Here is a 22,662-nt window from a genome sequence, read left to right as displayed (position 1 = left end):
TCTTTTGTTTTAGGTGGCTTTGTCCTTTTTTCTATTTATCTTTAGGAGGTTTCAGGGAAGGATTCCCTTTGAGAAAGGTGTTGTTAATTCTCAACTGCAAGGGGTCTGTCTTAGTTCTCTAGTGCTGCCATAACAGAAATACCACAAGTGGATGGCTTTTAACAAAAAGAAATTTATTCTCTCACAGTTTAGGAGGCTAGAAGTCTAAATTTAAGGCGCCAGCTCTAAGAGAAGGCTTTCTTTCTCTGTCAGCTCTGGGGGAAGGCCCTTGTCATCAAACATCCTCTGGTCTAGGAGTGTCTCAGCACTGGGACCCTGGGTCCAAAGGACACGCTCTTCTGACACTACTTTCTTGGTGGTAGGACGTCCCCCATCTCTCAGCTCCCTTCTTTGTTTTATATCTCAAAAGAGATCAACTCAAGATACAACCTAATCTTGTAGATTGAATCCTGCCTCAGTAACATAGCTGGCTCTCATCCTGCCTCACGGACATCATAAAAAAAAAAAAACCCACTGCCATCAAGTCAACTCTGACTTGTAAGATACCTTATTGGACAGAGAAAAACTGCCCCATAGGGTTTCCAAGGAGTGCCTGGTGAGTTCAAATTGCCGACCTTTTGGTTAGCAGCTGAACACTTAACAACCGTGCCACTAGGGTTTCCAGAGACATCCTTAAAAAACCATTGCCATCTAGTCGATTCCGACTCATAGCAACCCTATAGGACAGAGTAGAACTGCCCCATAGAGTTTCCAAGGAACAGCTGGTGGATTTGAACTGCGGCCCTTTTGGTTAGCAGCTATAAGCTCTTAACCACTACACCACCAGAGTTTCCACTGACATCACAGAGGTAGGATTTACAACACATAGGAAAATCACATCAGATGACAAAATGGTGAATAATCACATAATACTGGGAAGCATGACCTAACCAAGTTGAATCAGATTTTTGGGGGATGCAATTCAATTCATAACAGGGTCCCATAAAAAATTTATTTTAAAATCACTTCTTTATCCACCTATATTGCAGCTTAGTGCTTTCACTTTGTATTCAGTTCTAAATAAATTCTAATTTCCAATATGATTTTTTGTTTAACCCATAAATAATGAAATGTGTGTGTGTGGTTGTGTTTAGTTTCCAAATAATTGGGGTTTGGAGACTGTATTTTTGTTATTGGTATCTTTTTTTGTAATTTGATCAGAGATGATACATATGACATCAGTTTTTGGCATCTGATGACACTTGCTTTGTGGAGTGGCAGATGATCACTTTTTAATAAATGTTTCACATATCCTAATAAGTATGTATATTCTGTATGTATATTCTATATTCTGGATTTAAACTGCAACATACATCCATTAAGTCAGCTTCTTAATAAAGTTATTTAACTCTTCAATGTGCACATCAATTTTTTTGCTGCTTAATCTGTTTTTCAGAGACGTGTGTTAAAATCTCCCACTATAAACATGGGTTTGTAATTTTTCCCTGTAATTCTGTCATTTTTTTTACAAAAGTGGGAATTATGTTGGTAAATGCGGATAGATTTAAAAATGCATACCTTTTTGATTAATTGCCTATTTTGAAGTAAGTACAGTAATATTTTTCAGTGGCCTTTTATCACTAATGAATTTAGCTTGAAATTCTATTTTGTATGATACTAATATTGCTACACAAATTTTCTTTTGATAGTATTTAGACTTTTTCTCATCTTTTTACTGTCACACTCTCTGGTAATTTTGTTTCATGTGTTTCTTTTGTATATAATTAGATTCTTTTTAAATCCAACCTAAGATTTTCTTTTTTTATTGTACTTTAGATGAAGGTTTACAGAACAAACTAGTTTCTCATTAAACAGTTAGTACACATATTGTTTTGTGACATTGGTTACCAACCCCACGACATGTCAACACTCTCCCTTCTCGACCTTGGGTTCCCTATTACCAGCCTTCCTAATCCCTCCTGCCTTCTAGTCCTTGCCCCTGGGCTGGTGTGCCCCTCCAGTCTCATATTGTTTTGTGGGCCTGTTCAATCCCTAGATGAAGGGTGAACCTCAGGAGTGACTATATTACTGAACTGAAAGTGTATCGGGGGCAATACTCTCAGGATTTCTCCAGTCTCTGTCAGGCTGGTAAGTCTGGTCCTTTTTTTTGAGTTAGAATTTTGTTCTACATTTTTCTCCAGCTCTGTCCTGGACCCTCTATTGTGATCCCTGTCAGAGCAGTTGGTGGTGGTAGCTGGGCATTATCTAATTGTACTGGACTCAGTCTGGTGAAGGCTGTGGTAGATGTGGTCCATTAGTCCTTTGGACTAATCTTTCCCTTGTATCTTTAGATTTCTTCATTCTCCTTTGTTCCCGAAAGGGTGAGACCAGTGGAGTATCTTAGGTGGCCTCTCACAGGCTTTTAAGACCCCAGATGCTACTCACCAAAATAGAATGTAGAACATTTTTTAAATAAACTATGTTATGCCAATTGAACTAGATGTTCCCCGAGACCATGATCCCCAAGGCCTCTGCCCAGCAATTCAGTCCCTCAAGGAGTTTGGATGTGTCTATGGAGCTTCCATGACCTCGCCTTGTACAAGTTGTGCTGGCTTTCCCACTATTGTGTATTGTCTTACCCTTCACCAAAGTTACCACTTACCTGTTGTCTATTTAGTGTTTTACGATCCCCACCCCTCCCCTCCCTCATAACCATCAAAGATTGTTTCTTTTTGTGTGTAAACCTTCTCATGAGTTTTTACAGTAGCGGTCTCATACCATATTTGTCCTTTTATGATTGACTTATTTCACTCAGCATTATGCCCTCCAGATTCATCCATGTTAGGAGATGCTTCGAAGATTGATCAGTGTTCTTTATTGTTGTGTAATACTCCATTGTGTATATGTACTGTAGTTTGTTTATCCATTCATCTGTTGATGAGCATCTAGCCAACCTGAGATTTTCTTATTTTAACAAGGACTTTTCTTATATTTATCGTGATCACTGATACATTCAGACTTATTTCTCCTATCTTATTTGGTGTGTGCTTCTTACTTGATTTCCTTCTTATTTTTCTCTCCTGTCTTCTCTTAGATTAAACCAAATTTCTTTATTTTTATCAGCGTCTATAACATCATCCCAAATAATAACAAAGACATTCTTTAGAACATTTTAATACGATGTTCATCTTTATGTCCTCCGATTTTTTGCCTAGAATTCTAGTTTCACCTCTCCCCCAAGAAGTAGCATTTTCGTGTTTTTTTTTGGTTGTTGTTTAAACAACAATTGCTTAATTTTGGTTTCCAACATGTTTAACAGTTTATTTGAGCTTCATGGTTTCTCTCATCACCCTCCTTTCTTTTGGAATTTAATGTCCTTTCTCTTATTTTGTTTTGCTTTGCTTTACCAAGGCTTTGTTGTTGTTGTTGTTGTTGTTGTTGTTAGGTGCTTTGAGTCGACTCTGACTCAAAGGCGACCGACCCTATGTACAGCAGAATGAAATGTTGCCTGGTCCTGCACCATCCTCACAAATGTTGCTATGCTTGAGCTATTGTTGCAGCCACTGTATCAATCCGTCTTGAGAGTCTTCCTCTTTTTTTGCTGACCCTCTACTTTACCAAGTATTATATCCTTCTCCAGGGATTGGCCCCTCCTGATAACTTGCCCAAAGTAAGCAAGACGAAGTCTCACCATCCTCGCTTCTAAGGAGCATTCTGGCTGTTCTTCCTGAAGGCAGATTTGATCCTTCTTCTGGCAGTCCTTGTGATATTCAGTATTCTTTGCCAGTACCACAATTCAAATGCATCAATTCTTTTTCAGTTTTCCTTTTTCATTGTCCAGCTTTCGCATGCATTTGAGGTGATTGAAAATACCATGGCTTGGGTCATTAAAGTGACATCTTAGCTTTTTAACATTTTAAAGAGGTCTTCTGCAGCAGATTTGCCCAATGCAATATGTCATTTGATTTCTTGATGGCTGCATCCATGGGTGTTGATTGTTGGCTTCAGCAGTGGTAAACTTTTTCTGTTATTGAAAATACCTTAATTTCACCCTAAGTATGTAAATTCAATTTCATAGTTTTTTTTTTTCTTTTAGCATTTTAAAGATACTATACCATTGCCTTCCACCATGTATTGTGGCTAACTGAAGCCAGTGTAGTTTCATTACTTGATAGGCACTCTATCTTCTCTCTGGCTGCTGATCTGTCAGGAGATTCTCTTTGTCTTTTATATTTTGCAGTTTGACCAGGATGTGTCAAAGTATGATTTTTTTTAAATTTATTCTGCTCAGAACTGCACATGAGTCTTCAGAATGAGCATTCATACATTTTTTCACTTTGGGGGAAATCTCAGCCATTATGTCTTCAAATGTTAGCTTTTGCCCCATTCTTTCCATTCTCTCCTTCTAACACTCTTATTAGACATAAGCTAGAACTGCTCATTTCTAGCTTCTATTATGCCTTTTTTCACAGCTTTGTTGAAATGCCCTTTTTTCACAGCTTTGTTGAGATATAATTCACATAACATAAAATTTACCCATTTAAAGTTTACATTCAATAGCTTTTACTATATTTACAAAGTTGTGCACCCACCACCACAATTTTATAACATTTTCATTACATCAAAAAAGGAACTCCACTTCCCTTAGGTGTCAGCCCCAACCCCCTTCCCCCATCAGTAGGCAACCACTAATCTGCATTCTGTCTCTAAAGATTTGTCTGCTCTGAACATTTCCTATAAATGGAGTCATACAATATGCAGTTCTTTGTGACTGACTTCTTTTGCTTAGCATGTGTTCAAGGTTCATCCATGTCGTAGCATGTATCTGTACTTCATATCTTTTTTAATGCCAAATAATATTCCATTGTATGAATATTCCATATTTCATATATACATTCATCAATTGTTGCACATTTGGATTGTGTCCACTTTATGGCTAGCATGAATAATGCTGCTATGAACATTTGTATACAAGTTTTTGTGTGAAAATATGTTTTCATATATTTGGGTATATACTTAGGAGTGGAATTGTTGGATCATATGGTAACTCTATAATTAACTATTTGAGAAACTGCCAAACATTTTTCACAGCAGTTGTACCATTTTACTTTCCCAACAGCAAGGTATGAGAGTCCTTGTTTCTTCACCAACACTTTTTACTGTCCATCTTTTTTTTTATAGCCACCCTAGTGGGAGTGAAGTGTTCTCTCCTTGTGGTTTTGATTTGCATTTCCCTGATGGCTGATAATATTGAGCATCTTTTCATGTGATTATTGGTCATTTGTATATCTTTGCAACACTATCTGTTCAAATTCTTTGCCCATTTTTTAATTGGATTATTTGTCATTATTATTGTGTTGTTGTTATTGACTCAATTCCAACTCATAGTGACACCATATGACAGAGTAGAACTGCCCCATGGAGTTTTCTTGGGTGTAATCTTTACAGAAGCATATTGCCAGGTCTTTCTTTGGGGAAGCTGCTGGGTGCATTTGAACCACCAACCTTTTGGTTAGCAGTTGAGTGCTTAACCATTTTGCCACCAGGGCTCCTCATTAGTTGTAATAGTTCATTATATATTCTAGATACAAATCCTGTATGAGATATATGATTTGCAAAGATTTTCCCCCAAGCTGTGGGCTGTCTTGTCACTTTCTTGATGGTATCCTTTGAAGCACAAATGTTTTTAATTTTGATCAAGTCCAATTTATCTGTTTCTCTTTTGTTGTTTGTGATTTGGTGTCATACCTATAAAATCATTCTCTAATCCAAGGTCATGAAGATTTATGCCTAGTTTTTTACTAAGAGTTTTGTATTTTAGCTCTTACATTTTGGTCTATGATTCACTTTGAGTTTATTTTTGTGTGTGGTGTGAAGTAGAAATCCAAATTTATTTTTTAGTATCTGGATAGCCAGTTGTTCCAGCAACATTTGTTGAAAGGCTATTTGTTCCCATTTAACTGTCTTGGCACCCTTATAAAAAAATCAATTGACCATAAATGTTAGGGTTTTTTTTTCTGGGCTCTAGATTCTATTAAATTGATCTACATGCCTATCCTCATGCCAGTGTCCTTAACTTTCTAGTTCTTATAGGAGCCAAAGATGGCCTCTGTATATTGGTCCCAGGTTGTTTATTTCTTCATGGCACGCTGAGACCCATTAGCCCAAAAACCCTGCCGGCGCCAAACTCAAATTTTTACACATCTATTTGTTTTAAAATAGTTCAAACAGGAAGATTTTTGGCCACTTCAAGCCTGCGTACTTTGCACTGTGGTGGCACAATGCTTAAGAGTTTGGCTGTTAACCAAAAGGTCAACAGTTTGAATCCACCAGCCACTCCTTGAAAACCTTATAGGGCAGTTCTGTTCTGTCCTATACGGTCACTATGAGTTGGAATCGACTCAACGGCAATGGGGTGCTTTTTTAATTTTTTTACTTTGCATACCCCACAAAATTGCAACCAACATTTGCTAGCCATAGATAAGATAAACCCTGTAGTTATTAAGATGCAGAGTTGCTGCTGCCCTTCTTAGCTCTCTGACACAGACCCTCTACTTTGCTTCTTGAGGAACATCTCCTAGGCATATACAGTAAGTGCCATCCGTCTCCATATTCCTGCTCTCTCCCAGGAGTTCCCTTTCTCTCTTTCCCTTCCTGTGACTATTTGTACTGCTTGCCTGTGAAGGGTCTCCTGCTTCAAGGGATTGAACCACTCCCCCAACCCAAGTGAACGGTCAATACATTAAAAAAAAAACAGTTGCTGTCTATTCTGACTCATGGCAATCCCATGTGTCTTAGAGTAGAACTGCGTGCCATATGGTTCTCAATGGCTGTGACCTTTCAGAAGTAGATTGCCAAGCCTTTTTTCAGAGGGGTTCTGGGTGGATTCAAACTGCCAACATTTTGGTTGTCAACACATGTTGTTGCTGTGTGGCACCAGGTTGATTATGACTCATAGTGACCCTGTTGGACAGAACCATACTGGCCCATAGGGTTTCCTAGGCTGAAATCTTTACAACAGCAGATCACCAGATCTCTTTTCCTGTGGAATGGTTGGTGAGTTTGAATTGCTAAACTTTCAGTTGGCTACCAAGCACTTAATGATTGCTCCACCAGACCTCCTTTATCAACACATAAAACCAAAAAAAAAAAAAAAAAAAACCAAACCCACTGCCTCAATAAATAGCTTGTTATGGAACCCTGCCATTTTGTGGTCATATTTTTTTGTCCTTGATACCCCAAACTCCCTTTAACTCACTACAGCAGTAAATATTGAAATCTGGAAGTATGAGTCATTCAAATGTGTTCTACATTTTCAAGATTGTTTTGGCAAGTCTGGGTCTGTTGTATTTCCACATGAATTTAAAGATCAGCTTGTCATTTCTGCAAAAGAGGCAGCTGGGATTTTGATGGAGATTGTGTTGAATCTGCATTTCAATTTGAGGAGTACTGTGGTGGTGCAATGGTTAAGAGCTTGGCTGCTAACCAGAAGGTCAGGGGTTCGAATCCACCGGCCACTCCTTGGAAACCCTATGGGGCAGCTCTACTCTGTCCTATAACCCCAAATCTGTCCTATAGGGTCACTAAAAGTTGGACTTGATGACAGTGGGTTTGGTTTTGGTCATCTTAACAATATTAAGTTTAGGAACTTGGATATCTTTCCATTTATTTAGTTCTTCTTTCGTTTCACTCAATGATGTTTTGTTGTTTTCTGTGTGCAAGTTAAATTTATTCCTGAGTACTTTATTCTTTTTGATGCTATTGTAAGTGGAATTGTCTCCTTAATTTCATTTTCAGATTGTTCATTGATACTGTATAGGAATACAACTGATTTTTGAATATTAATATTTTATCCTTCATCTTGATGAACTCATTTATTAGCACTATTGGTTTTGCGGAATAGAGATCAATGTCCCCAACCTGATAAAGAGCATCTACAAAAACTTACAGCTAACATTATACTTAACAGTGTCAGACTGAAGGCGAAGAGCATACAGACCAGAAAGGAAGAAATATAGCTCTCCCTATTTGCAGATGACATGATTGTCTTTGTAGAAAATCCCAAGGAATCTACAAAAAGAGAACAAGTGAGTTCAACAAGGTAGCAGGATTTAAGATAAGCAGAAAAATCAATTTTGTTTCTATATGTTAGCAATGAACATGTGGACACTGAAATTAAAATCACTCAAAAACTGGGGTACTTGGGTGTAAATTTTATAAAACGTGTACATGACTTTTATGCTGAAACTACAAAACCGTAATGAAAGAAATAAAAGAAGATGTAAATAAGTGGAAAGACATGCCATGTTCATGGGTCAGAAGACCCAACATAGGAAAGATATCAAGTGGTGGAAAGAAGGCTAACCAAAAGGTTGGCAGTTGGAATCCACCAGACGCTCCTCGGAAACTAAGACATTCCCTAAGCCAAAAGGCATCAGAGCCAGGCTGGGCCCCAGAGGCTGTCTTTGCCACACCCACCCTGAGTCTTTTCCTGGGGCCTCAAACCAGCCCAGCTTTGATTGGGTATGTGTGTGCTGTTGTGGAGAGAAACGCAGGGATTACAATGGAGGTGTGAGGCACTGGGGAGAAGGGAAGCCTGGCGTGAGAAATGTGTGGCAACTAAGGCCCTGAATGGCTGATCTCTGAGGACCTTTCACCAAGCTCTGAGTCCCCACATGCTCCTGTCTGTCAGTCTGTCTCTTGGAGTATCTCTGGGTGTCTGTGGGACTGGAGTCTGCGGGGGAAAGACAGCAAGTACCACTCAAAATGACAGGTGTTTCATTTCGGCTGGTGCAAGGAGCAGAGTCACCTGTGCGAGGATGATAGGACGGTAGCCCTTGTGGTCTGCCAGTCCCACCAGAGCCCTGAGTTAGGAGGGAGCACCAGGTGAGGGTGGGAGATGGAGGGGGTGAAGAGAGACAATAGGGGTGCAGTGGGCAGAGAAGTACTGGGCCCTCTCTGGGTGCCTGCCCTGTGCTGGGCCCTTCAGGACCCCAGGATGGTTCTCACCAAGAGCATTGCTGGCTCTCAGCTGCAGACAGCAGCAGGTTGGGGGCTGCCCAGGAAGTACAGGCCTGAAGGGCTGCGCTTTACCAGCTCCCTTCCCATCCAGGGCAGCAGGGCTGCCCCTCCACCGAAGCCCTCCTTCCCCATTGCTCCTGGGCCTCAGGGGAGGGTCCACAGAGGACCCCTTCCAGAACTGACCCTGAAGGGCCTGCCTCATATAAATGAGCTAACTTCTGTTTTAATAAGAATTCTAGATTGATACCATTTTCCTATCTCCCTACTGGTTTCCTTATATATCAAGGACATTAATGCCATGTCAGTCATATGTGTGAACATGTTTTTCTTCCCAGCATTTCATGTGCTCTTTAATGCTGTTTTTCCCAAACAGTTGTTTTTAAATTTGAATAACTTCATATGGCTAAGAAAGCAGTACTGTTCTCTGTATAAAAATAAGTGATTAATAGCTGACTAAACCACCCCAGGTTTATCAGGGTTAGAGAGGGCCCCATCCCTGAAGTCACTGTGTGGGCTTTATGGCGGTCCAGGATTTGAGTCTCTTCTCTGTAGTTTCCCAGAAAGTCCCTTAACCTCTGGGATCTTCCCTTCCCCCTCTGCAGGACAGTGATGATAATGCGTGTTTCGAATGGATACCGAAGGGATTTGACATAACATGCAACCTCATTCTTTATTTCTAAAAGAAACAGAGAAACTGGGGGTGACAATTACACAGAACAATGGCCCTTTCGGTGAACGAATGTCAGCCCCGCGAGGTCAGCTTTGTCTTCCTGGGCCACGCCGGGCCTCTCACCTCAGTCACAGGCCAGAGAAAAGAGGGAGAACAACAAGGGTGATGAAGATGATGAGGAGCCTTGGCTCCTTTGGAGTCTTCGTTGTCAGGACCATGGATCACTTCATGAAGGCACCTTCTGGGACCTTGATCACAGGCTGGAGGGAGGGAAGAGAGGAGGTGAGGCATCATCAGAGCCAGAAGCCCTGAGTGTCATCCCCAGGCCACCCGGCCTCTGCTGACTTGGCCTGAATTCTCAGACCTCACACTGGATGGAGCAAAAATCTCTGAGGCTCCGGTGTAGTCCCAGTTGTTGTCATGAAGGCAACTGGCATGGAGTAGGGATGGGCGACACCCATCAGGGACAAACTGGAGACACTGACCACACAAGGCCACATTCTATTCTGTGTGTCAGAAACATGCCTCCATGGTTGCTGTGACATAAGCAGCAGACTGAGCAACTGAGCACTGTTGCGCAGGGTGTAAGGGGGAGAACACCTGGAAACCTCAGTGCCTGTCAGTGAAGGAACAGGGTCCATGGAATTTCAGAAAGTGCTGTGTACCCGTTCAACCAACTAGGTGGTGTAATATGTACCGAGAAGAAAAGACGTTCCTTGTGACAATGAGTGAAGTAAAGAAGCAAAAAGATTACCTGTGAGTTCCCATCATTCACTTCCTACCTCCTCCCAGCTCACCCCATCCCCACCCACTCCAAGCACTCACTTCCGAGGCCACTCAAGGTTCATCCCAGACTGGGCAGTGAATGCTGGTACCATTTCCTTCTGCTTCTGGGAGAGGGTGGGTAGGGAGCCGGAGGAGGTGTGGGCACTGGGGTGTAGAAGGCACCTTGGGTCTCTATGTGGGTGTCGTCCCTCACACACAGTTGGTCGTTTAAGATGCGTAGGCTGGAGGAAGAATGGGCCCTCAGACAGTTGGACAGACAGACAATCCCACATCCCCAAAAAGGATCCTGTTCCCACTCAGCAACCACTTTCCTTCCGTCCCCTGCTCTGCCTGCCTCGCAGATTCCTTGGCTGGTACCCTTTCCCTTCCCACAGAACCTGCCTTTGGAGAAGTAACTCCCAGCTGCACTAGATTCATAGGTTACTCCCAACCCAGGGAATGTTTCAAATCTGACTTTACCCTTTACAGCAGCCTGAGGAGGTGGATACTCTAATCCCCATATTCAGAGGAGGACACTGAGTCACAGAGAAGTTGTGCAAGTTCACCAAAGTCATACTGCTGGTGAATGCTGAGGTCAGGGTGAGAACCCTCTATTCTAGTGTCAGAGCCTACGCTCTTAACCACTGGGCTCAACTGCTTCTGGGATCTACTTTTTGGAATTCTGCAATATTGGGGAAACCTTGAAGAATGCACCGTCACATTACTACACCACTGGCCCCAGGCTGGGATGGGTGTTCCCAAGTGGTACCCACAACACAGCAGTTACCTGAAGTTGCTGGAAGGAGTAGCGATGAAGATCCGGGTGAAGGCACGGACATGAGCCTGAGACATTCCTTCCACTTCAAGGAAAACAAACAAAAATTCCGCTCAGAGCTGCCCATGCTTTATATATTCACCAGCACCCTTCCCCAGTCATGGTCTTACCTGAAACTCCTGTGGCACCCTGAAGGGGGCCAGACAGGGACAACTGTCTACTGGGAGTCAGGAGGGGGTGTCGGCAATGGGGAGGGCGACCGCAGGAACAAACACCTCCCAGTGATAGGGCCCTACTCAGTGTCAGGCCCTGTGACACACTCTTCACAAGTTTATTTGACTTGTTTTTCACAGCAGCCCAAGAGATGGGTATTACTAGCCCCATTTTACAAATGAGGAGACTGAGAGGTAAGCAAGTGTCCCAAGGTGTCAGAGTGAGGGACTGGGATGAGAGCCATCAAACTCCACAGCCTGTGTCCCTAACCACTGGGCTGTGCTGGGGTAGACAGTTATAGGTATAAGTCAGACCAGGGTGGGTGGGGGGCAGGGTGGGAGCTGGGGAGCACAGAGGGTATAGGAAGGGAAGGTATCAGGGAAGACTGGAGAGTTCTGAGAGGGAGCCAGTCAGGGGAAGGGAGCATTAGGGGACAGGGGAAGGGATTCTGCAGACACTTACCCTCCTTGAACACCCCGCTGACGGAAAAGCAGAGGATCATTTCCTGAAAGAGTAAAACAGCTAAGGCTCTCAGGATTCCCCTAAACCTCCTACCCACCTCGGCCCTCTGGGCCAGCATCAGAGAGGAAGGAGGTGCTCACCGTCTGGACACACATGTCCACCACCAAGGAGCTGACGTCATGCTGGGTTTTGGGCAACACACTGAGGGATTCAACAATATCACGTTTTGTGTGTTTCAGCAACTGAACCCGCAGGACTGTGAGGGGAGGAGAAGAGAAGGTCAGGGGCTGCCTCACTCACCTGGCCCTACGACTGACTCCTTCACACCTTCTGTCCCACCCATGTTTCCCCTCACACACTCACCGGGGTCCTTGAGCTTCCTCATATTCCTGCTCCCCTTGGAGTATTTTTCTAAGCTGTTTCTAGGAGAACAAGAGGAACACGAGGTAGCTGACTGACCAGTGTCTGATGGGGAGTCACAGAGTCCATGGCTGTCACTGGGTCTGTGATACTCACGGAACTAGGTCCTCAGGGTTGAAGGGAATGGCCAGCGAGAAGCAGGCCTCATTGTGGTAAGCATCTAGGAGACCCCGCCGATCCCCATAGTCATAGATCCAGTAATAGCTGTGGAGAAGTAAAGGGGACAGGCTGTCTGTGGTCCTGGCCCCTAAGTGGACTTGAAAGCTCCCCTTGAGCAGGCCTGTGTCTGGGTGACCTGGCCCATCCCATCCCTCCCTGCCTTGGGGTCCCAGGGGTACTTACTGCTGCAAGAATTGCAAGACTAAATTCTTCAGTGTCTCAGACCCAAAGACGCTCCCCTGGAACCAAAAGGGTTCTCAGGACCATGGCTGTTATCCTCTCTTCACCCACCCACCTCCACACCTGCTTGATCCCGCCTCCTCACCTTGCAGGCTGGTAACTTCTTGTAGGCTTCCTTGCCAAAGATAATTGGTGGGTGTACCTCGTGGCCATCCTGGAGGAGGGAAAAGGAAGTCAGCAGTGCAGACCAGGGGGCTGCACTGAATGGTCAAGGAAAAGGATGGGCCCAGAGATGGGCAGTCAGAGGTCAGGGTAGAAGGGCCTTGGAAATTCCATGGGCAAGACCATCATGGGGTCTTCACCAGGGGGTCCCAGAAGCTAGTAGAGAACTGCAGAGAAGATCCATAGACTTTATCAGGTTCCCTCATGGGTCAGTCCCACATGAAGATTAGGGGTCAGATCCAAAAATCTAACCAGGTCAAGATCTAAGGAACTCAGGGCAGGTTGTGAGTGTTGTCTGTACTAGCTAGAGGAGTCAAGGATAAAGGAAGACACTTACGAGGCTTAATAACTTGGGGAACATTTCCAGGATGGAGCTGTCAAATATAACACAGAAAAGCAAGTAATGACACAGCTGTCCCGCCTCATGGAGGCAAGCACACTTACATAGGAATACATCCAGGTGTGTCCCACCTATACTCCAGTGCCACCAACCCTCCTGGACCCTGGGCACCTCCCCCATGGACTCAATCAGAGAGAGCTAGTGGGTACTCTCCCCATATGCCTCTCCCCCTCTACTTCCTCCTGGGAAGCTCCAACAGGAGGGCCCTGACCCCCTTCTCCAGTGACACAGAAGCAGCTTGTGGAGCCCAGGGTCCAGGGATTCCTTCCCCTCCCTGCCTCACTTATCTCCCTCCAAGTTGCCAGGGAAGGCTCCGGAGGGAGGAGGAAGGAATGGTGTGGGGACCAGGGCTCTGATCCCTCACCAGGTGTCCAGTGCTCTGCCAGACTTGGCCCTGGACAAGGCCAGGACATACCCAGGGATGGCCCTGGATGCTGGGGGGGAGATGGGTGAGGCAGGCTCAGGAGGTAGGGAGGGAGTGAGGATAGAAAGGGAGTACAGGTAGGGAGGGGAGACCTAGTGGGGTGGAGACTAAAGAGAAAGAGAAAGCCAAGGAAAGGCAAGGGGAAGAAGCTTACTGTGGGTGCTGGGGATTAGGGAGAAAGGGGAAAGAAAGGGGAAGTGGCTACCCTGCTGCCGCCCTGTTCATCTGCTAACTCACATGGTGTCCAGTGCTCTGTCTGTCTTACTTGGTCCCTTGTCTGAAGAATCAGACCATCTTGGTATACCCAGTGCTCCCCTGAAGGACCAGGCAGGATGCCATGATGTGGTGGAGGGAGGGGGTAGTACCCCTGAGAGAACAGTCCCCCTGTCTCCTCATCTACCTTTGTCCCCTGTCTTCCACACTGAGGACCCACCTCAGGATGCCCTCTGCTCACTGGAGATAAGCCGCTTCTGACCCTTGACTCAGGAAACCCAGCTTTCTCCCCCAGGAGGGCCCAGCTTTTTCATTGGGCCAGCAAAACAGATGTCAAGATAAGACATTGCACTGGGGCAGGTTGGGGCACCCTTTTCAAGCCACGGAGAGACGGTCCATCATAGTACAGGGTGGGAAGCCCCATCTGAGCTCAGAGGCAGGAAGGCCTGTCTCAGAGGAGGCCCTGGTCGGGAGGAGCCTTCAAAGTCCAGGGACCAGGATCTGGCTCCAGGCAGCCCCAGTGAGGGAGTAGGTCACAGTCTGGATACCCCTGGCCCAGGAGAGGGAGAGCCCTGCTGCCTGGAGCACATTTAGGGGAGGCCATGCCAGAGAAGGCTGGGTGCAGAGAGGCAGGAAACAGGCCCCAGGCTAGGGGAGCAGTGAGCAGGCCAGAGGAAGGCAGGGAGACCTCTAAGCACAGGTGAGAGAGAGAGAGGTGAGGACAGGGCACGTGGTCCTCCCAGAGGTCTGGGGCTGCAGCCTCCTGCAGATGGGCATTGTCAGGGCAGCTCAGACTGCCAGGGGGCAACAGAGGGCACAACTGACTTTATGTTGGTGGACGTATCTGGGAAGGTGGTACACAGAGGGTTTCTGTCTGCAAACATCTCTTCTGGCTCCAGCTCTTTCACCTTGTCCAACTCCCCTTCAGACTTCGCCTGTAATTATGACCAGGGAACATGAATCAGGGAGAGAGCCAGGAGGACATTGCACCCCAGATCCACCCTCTCCCTCAGATGGCCTTGCCTAACTCTTGTCATCACCCTAATGAGCCCTACCACCTTCCCTTTAAACAGTGCTCTGGCTATCGCTTCTCACCTCATTTTTGGAGAGGCTCAGGCTCCTGATGTTGGGGGCCTTCTGCATGACGTCGGGCAGGCCAACCAGCAGGCTGGGTATGTTGTAGCTCGAGTTGAAGGACAAAAGCTGTGATGAGGGAAGAGTTAGACTGAAGGTCCGAGAGGTGATATCTGGGACAAATGTGCCCTCCACCCCATCTGTCCCACCCTCCCCCTCAGCATTGGATCTAAGGCCTCACCTTGGGCCTGTTCTCTTCATGGATCTGCAGGGAGGCAGTCATGCCGTTTCTAAGATTTGGCCCCTTTTCAATATTATGGGTCATAATGTCTTCAGGAGGACAAGAGGAGGGAATCAGAAGGATGAGAGGAGCCCGGCTGGACCAGCCCCAGCCGCAACACGTCCCTCAGTTGCCCTCTAACCCTCCCTCTGCCCACACCTGCCCTAGAATTACTGCGGTCAGTCATACTTGGGTCTGAGTGGACTCTCCGGAGGACAAGACCTTGCTCAGGGACTTCATATCCGTTGTTCTTGGCCACCTGCACAGACAGAATCAGGGGTTAGTGACTGAGGCTGAGGTGGAAGCCAGGTAATCAGTGAGGGAGCACGCAGTGGATCTGGGTGTGGGTGCACGTCATGTCTTGAGTCTGCATTACGTTTGGCAGTTTCACCGTTTCTGACTTCAGCTCCTTCTGCACAGAGGGGGGTACGGCAGAGGGGCTGACAAAGATGGATATCTGCAGAGAAGACAAGAGAGGCTGGGTAACTACCAGGAACACTGAAACCCAAGATTAAGCAAGACCCACCACCCAGCCGGCCCTCCTGCTCCTAGCTAGCCCTGGCCATGCTCTGACACGCACAGTTTCGTTTTCTTCATCCCGAATCTTGCCACTGACTTTCTTCAACTCTAAGGCAATGCTGGCATTCTCCACAAAGAACTGGGCCTGCATTTTCTCATAGTGAAACTTCAAGGAGAGAGAGGGGCAAAAGAAATACAGTATGAGGCCAGACTCCGTGCTCAGCCTGGCCCCTCCACCTGCCCTGTGCCCACCCAGCCGCCTCCTTGTCCTCTCTTACCTCAATCGGGTTGAAGGGGACACTGCATTGGCTCTGGATCAAATCCAGCAGCCACTTCTCATCATATTTTATGCCAAATGGAATCTAGGATCAAAAGAAAGGATGGGAGCAGAGAGTGACATGATGGAAATAAAGCTTAAATAGAGACTCAACCATGTGTTCCTTTCTGATCTTTTACCAAGCTTTAAAATAATTTCTAAACATAGGCCAATGTCCATTATTGTTAACTTTTGTACCAGATAACAGGTCTGCTAACCACCTTTTAGTAACATTCAAATATTTTCCTCCAAATATTCAACTTAGGATCTTTAGCATGCTCTTCCTTTTGTAAGGTTTCAGAAGATTCTACCTAATGCAGATCCTGCCTGCCCCTCCAACAAGGACTCCAGAGACTCGACCCTATGCCTGTCCCCTATTCCAACCCCTATGTTTGAGTCAAACTGAGCCATGCTGTGGGAGTTTCTCCATCTCCTTGTGAGCAGTTCCCACCTTTGCCTTTAGACAAACTTCCCATTCTCCCTGCCTTCAGCCTGTTCCCTTTTTATTACTTCTCCCAACCTACCTTTAGACCAATCGAGGATGTTAACACCCAATAAGAAAAAGGAGAAGTTACCAACTCTCTGTGCCCCAGCAAAGTACCTAGTGTCTCCAGGAGCTCAGCACAGCTGCACCCAACCTGTGTCTCCTGCATATTATGTGCATTTTGCCAGGACACTCACTGTGACCTTGAACCAGCTCCTGGAGGTTCCATACTGCCTGTTCCCCTGCATTCCTTCTTGTGGAGGTTTTCTGTCTCTCTCCATGTTCCCATGGGTTTGGTCTCTTCTGTGACAACTGCCTCTCTGATAGTAGCTTGGGATGGCATAGGGTGTGCTGTGGGTATGTGGAGAGAAAGAAGGTGTCCATGAATGCAAAGAAAGTCTTCTAATACCTGACCCTACTGATATCAAGGCTGTAATAATGTTTGCTAAACCATTAATCTAGTCCTAGCATCCTTTACACTACCAGGTTTAGGAGGAGGAATGACAGAGTTACATACAGGGTATGTATTCTACTGGCTGGTACATGCCACCATGCTGAGTGGTCACTTACTATCTTACTCCAGGGCCCATGTGAGCATCACTCATTGCCACGTCTCCATCTTGCTCCTGGCGTGATGACGGATGAATGCTGGGCCTGACTTGTTCCGGCCAATCGACATATGTCCTTTGGAATACACTCCAGCGTCTTGCTCTTCTTTGAAAAGAATTAACTTGGTGACTGTGCCCTGAAATTGGAAACAATGTATCAATGGTCTGGATTCCAGAAAAAGTCCTGTGAAAAAACTATGGCTAGTGAAATAATTACACTGACTTTTATAACGTAGATACAGCTATAGCACAGTGCTACAAAGGTTGAAAGACTTCACTGTGGCTCCACTTCCTGGGATATGAGAGATAGGGGGCATTCACAGCCCAGGAGAGAGCCAGCACAGAGGAAGGCCTTGGGCAGAGGGTCCATTCTGTCATGCTAGCCCCTGCTCTGCTGTTTTCAGTCTGAGTGACCTAGGACAAGTTGCTTAACATCCCTAACCTTACCTCCCTCCTCTGCTCTAGGGGAATAATAAAACCTACCCTGAATATTTGGTGTTATACTTCAAGGGTCAAAGGCAAATTCTCCACTTTGACTCAGAGAAATGAAAGCTTGGTCTAAAGAAAACACCCAGAATGAAGCCTGGAGATATGAAATGATGGAGAATACCAAAGGAGGTGGCAGGGAGCTAAAGGGGATATGGTGATTAAGACGTGTTTAATTGGATCCTTGGAAAGAAAGAACAGGAATAGTGAAGAAGTAGTATTTGAAGAGATCATATCTGAGAAATTTCCAAAATTAACAAAAGATATCATGTTGGTATAACCAGATTAATAAGATAAAAATTATACTTTAAGACAAATACATTTCTAGGAAAGAGAACTTTCATACTGATAAAATGTTCAATTCCAGAGGAAAATAATAATAAATCAACTCTCAATCTGTGTGCACCTCTTAACATAGAAGCCAAAATGTACGCAGCAAAAACTGACAGAAGTAGAGAAACAGGCATGTCCCAGTGAGAGTGGGACATTTTAATTAAGTGACAGACAAAACACATAAACCCAAAATTGTTTAGATATATAAGATTTAAACAATGTGAGTAAAAAGATTTCCTTATTGGCATAGAACATTGTACATAACAACTACACGTGGAACAGTCCAGAATAGAACATATTCTGGGCCATAAAACAAGGCTCTAGAAATTGCTGTGGAGGTGATACAATCTACCCTGAATGGCTGGTGTGAGGATTCAAGCTAAGGGTCGGTTTCCAGCCCCTCCCCCACCTCCAGTTTGAATCCCAAGAATGTTAATTTTCAACACCTCCAGCCCAGGTGACCCCCTCCACTCCCCAAACTCTGAACCACTTGACTTAGTTCTTTCTTCTCAACCAGGGGGAAGATTTTGCCTCAGCTATGACCAAACCACAGGAAGAGAGGTTTTCCATGCGGAAACATGACAGGCGTCTCAGGGTCTACCCAACCCCCATCCTCAGGAGAGTGGAAAAGTCACCTGGGTCCTTAAAACCTCCCATCTAAAGATGTCTCCTGGTATTTGGGGGTTGGGGGAAGGGCCCAGACTCCCTCCTGCCTCCTGCGCTGACCAACTCACCCATGGTGTGGCCTGCAGCCAATGTCCTGTCACCACTGTCCTCACAGGAATTTCCTGAGGAGAATCTGTCGAGTCTGGAGCTTGGGGTGTGGGGCAGATCGAGGAGAGTTGTTGAGGAAGGCTAGAGCAGTCCCCAAACCACCTTTTCAGGGCCACAGGAGCAAGATGGAGTGCTGACAGGAAGTCTCTTCCCCAAGGGCATAGAGAGGAGAGCCCTGTGGGCTGGAGGAGACTTAACTTCCTGTTCTTACTGCCCCCTGAGTTTGCTACCAGCCTCACACCCAGGGAGCTATTCACAACTGAGCTCTCCTCCTACCCCCGCTGAGGCTGTTAACTAGGGTCAGGAGGCCTGAGAGCCAGATATCCTAGCTGCAAACTCAGGGAACTGAGGGTAGGGTGTGCACGAAGATCTGTGTCTGTTACATTACATTGTGTTCCTTCATTCTGCAAACTCAAGGGTCTCTGAGGGCTTGCTCCGTGCCAAGCTCTGTACTTGCTTTGTTACATCAATTTTGTTCATGTATTCTTCACAAGGGCGCCGTGAATGCAGAATCACCAGCACTCTGAGGTTACTGAGGCTTAGTGAAGTGCAGGGGCTTCTTTGCAGTTGTTCAGATGCTACCTGAGAAAACAGAGTGGAACTGAGCTCCACGGAATGGGGATGACCCCCTCCTGCACAGCTTTAATAAAGTCTTGCTGCGCTATATAGGGTTTTTTCACATTAGGGCGAATATCAGAAAGAGCTGAAAATGTCAGGAAATAACTACAGCCATCCCAGAGACAACATATGAAAAAACAGACCTGGAATCTATAAAGGAAATAACAGACTTTGGTTTGTCTTTGGAATGAGATTGGCAGGAGGGGGGGTGCGAATGCCTTTTTCTTCAAAAAAAAAAAAAAAAAAAATTACTCAGTGTACATAGAGTCCCCCTAGTGGCCGGAGCCAGAATTGTAGCTCTGAAAGTATCAGGCCCTGAGGCATTGTGACAAGGAGGCAGTGCCTGGGTGCCTCCACATCAGCCAAAACCTTCTCAAACTTTCCACTCCCTGGAAGCAATCTCTATCCCCTGAGTGATGAAGTCCATCCCCTGAATGAGGAGAAAATAAATTTGCAAATGAGAATGTGTACACATTTAGGCTGAGGAAAGTATAAGACAGAAACACACATACACAGATAAACTGTCAAGTCAAAAGTTGTATTTTTTAAATATAACATTATACTGTGAACATTTTTCTAAATCAATACACACACGTGAATCTTTTTATAAATGTTATTAGATATTTTCAAGTGTTTCTCTCAACAAATTTGCTTAATTAGAAAATACTAAACAGTAAAAGGAAACCCTGGTGGCATAGCAGTTAGTTAAGAGCTATGTCCGCTAACCAAAAGGTCGGCAGTTCAAATCCACCAGGCACTCCTTGGAAACTCTATGAGGTAGTCCTACTGTGTGCTAAAGGATTGCTATGAGTCCGAATCGACTCGATGGTAATGGGGTTTTTTTGAAACCCTAAAAAGGCTGCTTGGAGAATAGTTCTGCATCTCCAATCTATAAGATCTCTTCACTGTGACCCACAGATATTAACTGTAAATAGATTGGTGCACACTTTGCATATATGTTTCTCTTTGTTGTTGTTGTTTTTATTAGGTACCTTCTAGTCGGTTCCGCCTCATAGCAACCCTATGTACAACAAAATGAACCGCTGCCGGGTCCTGTGCCATCCTCACTATTGTTATAATGCCTGAGCCCATTGTTGCAGCCACTGTCTCAATCCATCTCGTTGAAGGTCTTTATCTTTTTTGCTGTCCTCAACCCTGGTGGCATAGTGCTTAAGAGGTACAGCTCTAACCAAAATGTCAGCAGTTCAAATCTACAAGGCTTTCCTTGGAAACTCTATGAGGGACTGGGTAGTGTTGTACATAGAGTAGCTATGAGTCGGAACCAACTTGACAGCACCTAACAACAACAAGGAAGGAAGGGAGGGAGGTAAAGAGGGAGGAAAAAAGAAAGGAAGGAAGAAAAGAATCTCTATTGAAGTCAAGGGATTATTTTAATTGTGGACAAAATAGTTAAGAAAACCAAAAAAATAAAAACACATTCTGTTGTTTACTCTAATTTATTGACGGAAAGAAAGAAGCTCTGTTGAGTGCAAGGTGCACCATCAGCTTTTATTATTAACAAGAAGTGTTTAACTGCTAGCTGAATGGTTGGCTGTTTGAACGCACCCAGAGGTGCCTAGGAAGACAGTCCCGGTGATCTGCTTCTGAAAGGTCACAGCCTTGAACACCGTATGGAGCAGTTCTACTCTGCAATGTATGGGGTCACCGCGAGTCGTAGTCGACTGGGGGCAACTGACAACAACCAAATCGCCTTGAAGAGGGAAGATTCTTCCTTGCCTACATACATACCTGGTTCACTTGGAGGACTGCTGTAAACTTTGGCTCACCTACATTGACACCTCTCCATTGGCGATGTTTTGTGATTTCTAGACTAATATTGGTGCGTGAAATTGGACTGCGCATCTTGCGCCAATAATAATTTTCATTCCTAAAGAAGTGTCACCTAACTAATATTTTCTTTGTGAGTATATGCACATCTGTTTGTAGAACACGCTTCCTGATCAGGTCTTCTTTCTTACGTTTCTATTTTTATTACACAAGTTTTATCAATTCACCTAAGAAACCTTTAAAATAAGTAAAAATAATTTTAAAAACTTCACTTCCTCCACTAGTTACAATCACTTAACCTTTTTTCTAAGTCATTCCTCTTTTCCTCTTTGCATTTAAACCATTATTTTTCAAAAAGGAGATGATGCTTTAGTAGATATAGATCTCATTATTTTAAACTAATGTATAATATCCCATGTGATGGAAATATTATAAGTTATTTAACTAATATATTCATGTCCATTTGGGATATTTCTTTTTTTTTGTTATTACAAACAATATTGCAGTGAACATACACACATACCTTTGCTCACTTTTATGGATTTTTCTGTTGTATAAATAGAAAATAATTCATTTCTCATTCAAACATATGGACATTTATATATTTTAACAGATATTGGCAAATAACCATTCAAAGGGGTTATAGGAAATGATTCTCCTACCTCCAATAGTAGATGAGATTGACTGATTCTCTACAACAGTGGTTCTGAAATTACACCTCACATTAGAATTACCTAGGGAGCTTTTCAAAATATTTCCAGGCCCAAGTGCCTCTCCAGATCAATTAAATCAGCATGTCTGGGAGCAGGGGTCTGAGTAGGAGTATTTTCTCAAAGCTCTCCGGGCGATCTTAATGTAACCCAGGCTGAGAATCACTTTTTTCCATGTTCACCAACTGGAGACCTAGAAATTCTACTCCTGCAAATTTTACCTATAGAAACACTTGCATAAATGTGTGTGTGTGTGTGTGTGTGTGTGTGTGTATGTGTGCAGAGTTCTGGCTTTGGAAGAAAGAAAATAAAAGCAAGGGAGTCGAGAACCCTGGCACTAAAATCACAGCAAATAATAAAGCTGGGGCTTGTATTCAAAACGACTGTTCACTTTGGCCTGCCCTGTGGGTGACCTACTTCTTCAAAAGTGGAATTTATGTCAATTCTCAGGCTATATATTGGAAAGTTCTATCCAGGGCCTTCAATAAATTATGTGAAGCCTAAATCTTTTGAGTAAGAATCTTTTGGATCTCCTTCAACTGGAAAGAGTCAGTAGACACTGATATTGTCAGTGGTAGCAATATGCACAAAGACAGTTTAGTAATAAGACATAAAGTTCCTTTGAAAGACAGAAGTGGTCTCACAACTTTTAACAGGAGAAAACTTTTTCCAAATACACCTTTCCACAAAACCCAAAACTAAGCTGCTTTGATTGAAGGTGGATGGAGTACACAGATCCAACCCACTGAGCCTCCTCCTGAACCTCTTC

The 22,662-nt window shown here is 44.5% G+C and overlaps 1 protein-coding gene across 1 annotated transcript; it reads right to left on the bottom strand.

Moving 5' to 3' along the window:
* Positions 1-10,137: 10,137 nt before the first annotated feature.
* On the bottom strand, positions 10,138-17,304 carry LOC100674394 (nuclear RNA export factor 3-like). Its single transcript, XM_064278458.1, has 17 exons — positions 17,147-17,304; positions 16,774-16,927; positions 16,055-16,138; positions 15,838-15,942; positions 15,634-15,714; positions 15,417-15,516; positions 15,219-15,307; positions 14,999-15,106; positions 14,729-14,838; positions 13,204-13,240; positions 12,790-12,858; positions 12,648-12,703; positions 12,402-12,509; positions 12,249-12,307; positions 12,026-12,141; positions 11,886-11,928; positions 10,138-11,295 (listed from the first exon to the last, which is right to left on the bottom strand). The coding sequence occupies exons 1-17, from the start codon at positions 17,179-17,181 to the stop codon at positions 11,219-11,221; spliced, it is 1,431 nt and encodes a 476-aa protein (XP_064134528.1). The 5' UTR covers positions 17,182-17,304; the 3' UTR covers positions 10,138-11,218.
* Between the last annotated feature and the right edge of the window lie 5,358 nt (positions 17,305-22,662).

Source organism: Loxodonta africana, chromosome X (genome assembly GCF_030014295.1).
Source record: "Loxodonta africana isolate mLoxAfr1 chromosome X, mLoxAfr1.hap2, whole genome shotgun sequence".
NCBI classification, from domain to species: Eukaryota; Metazoa; Chordata; class Mammalia; order Proboscidea; family Elephantidae; genus Loxodonta; species Loxodonta africana.
Note: the sequence above shows the minus strand (reverse complement) of the source record. Positions and strands in the feature narration are given on the sequence as shown.

Excerpts from the sequence above, each read along its gene's own strand:
- LOC100674394 (XM_064278458.1), bottom strand. The coding sequence starts at position 17,181 with ATGAGTGATGCTCACATGGGCCCTGGAGTAAGATA. Across the intron at positions 16,928-17,146 it reads ATGGGCCCTGGAGTAAGATA|CACACCCTATGCCATCCCAA; the intron begins GTAAGTGACCAC and ends ACATACCCACAG. Across the intron at positions 14,839-14,998 it reads TGAGCCTCTCCAAAAATGAG|GCGAAGTCTGAAGGGGAGTT; the intron begins GTGAGAAGCGAT and ends TCATAATTACAG.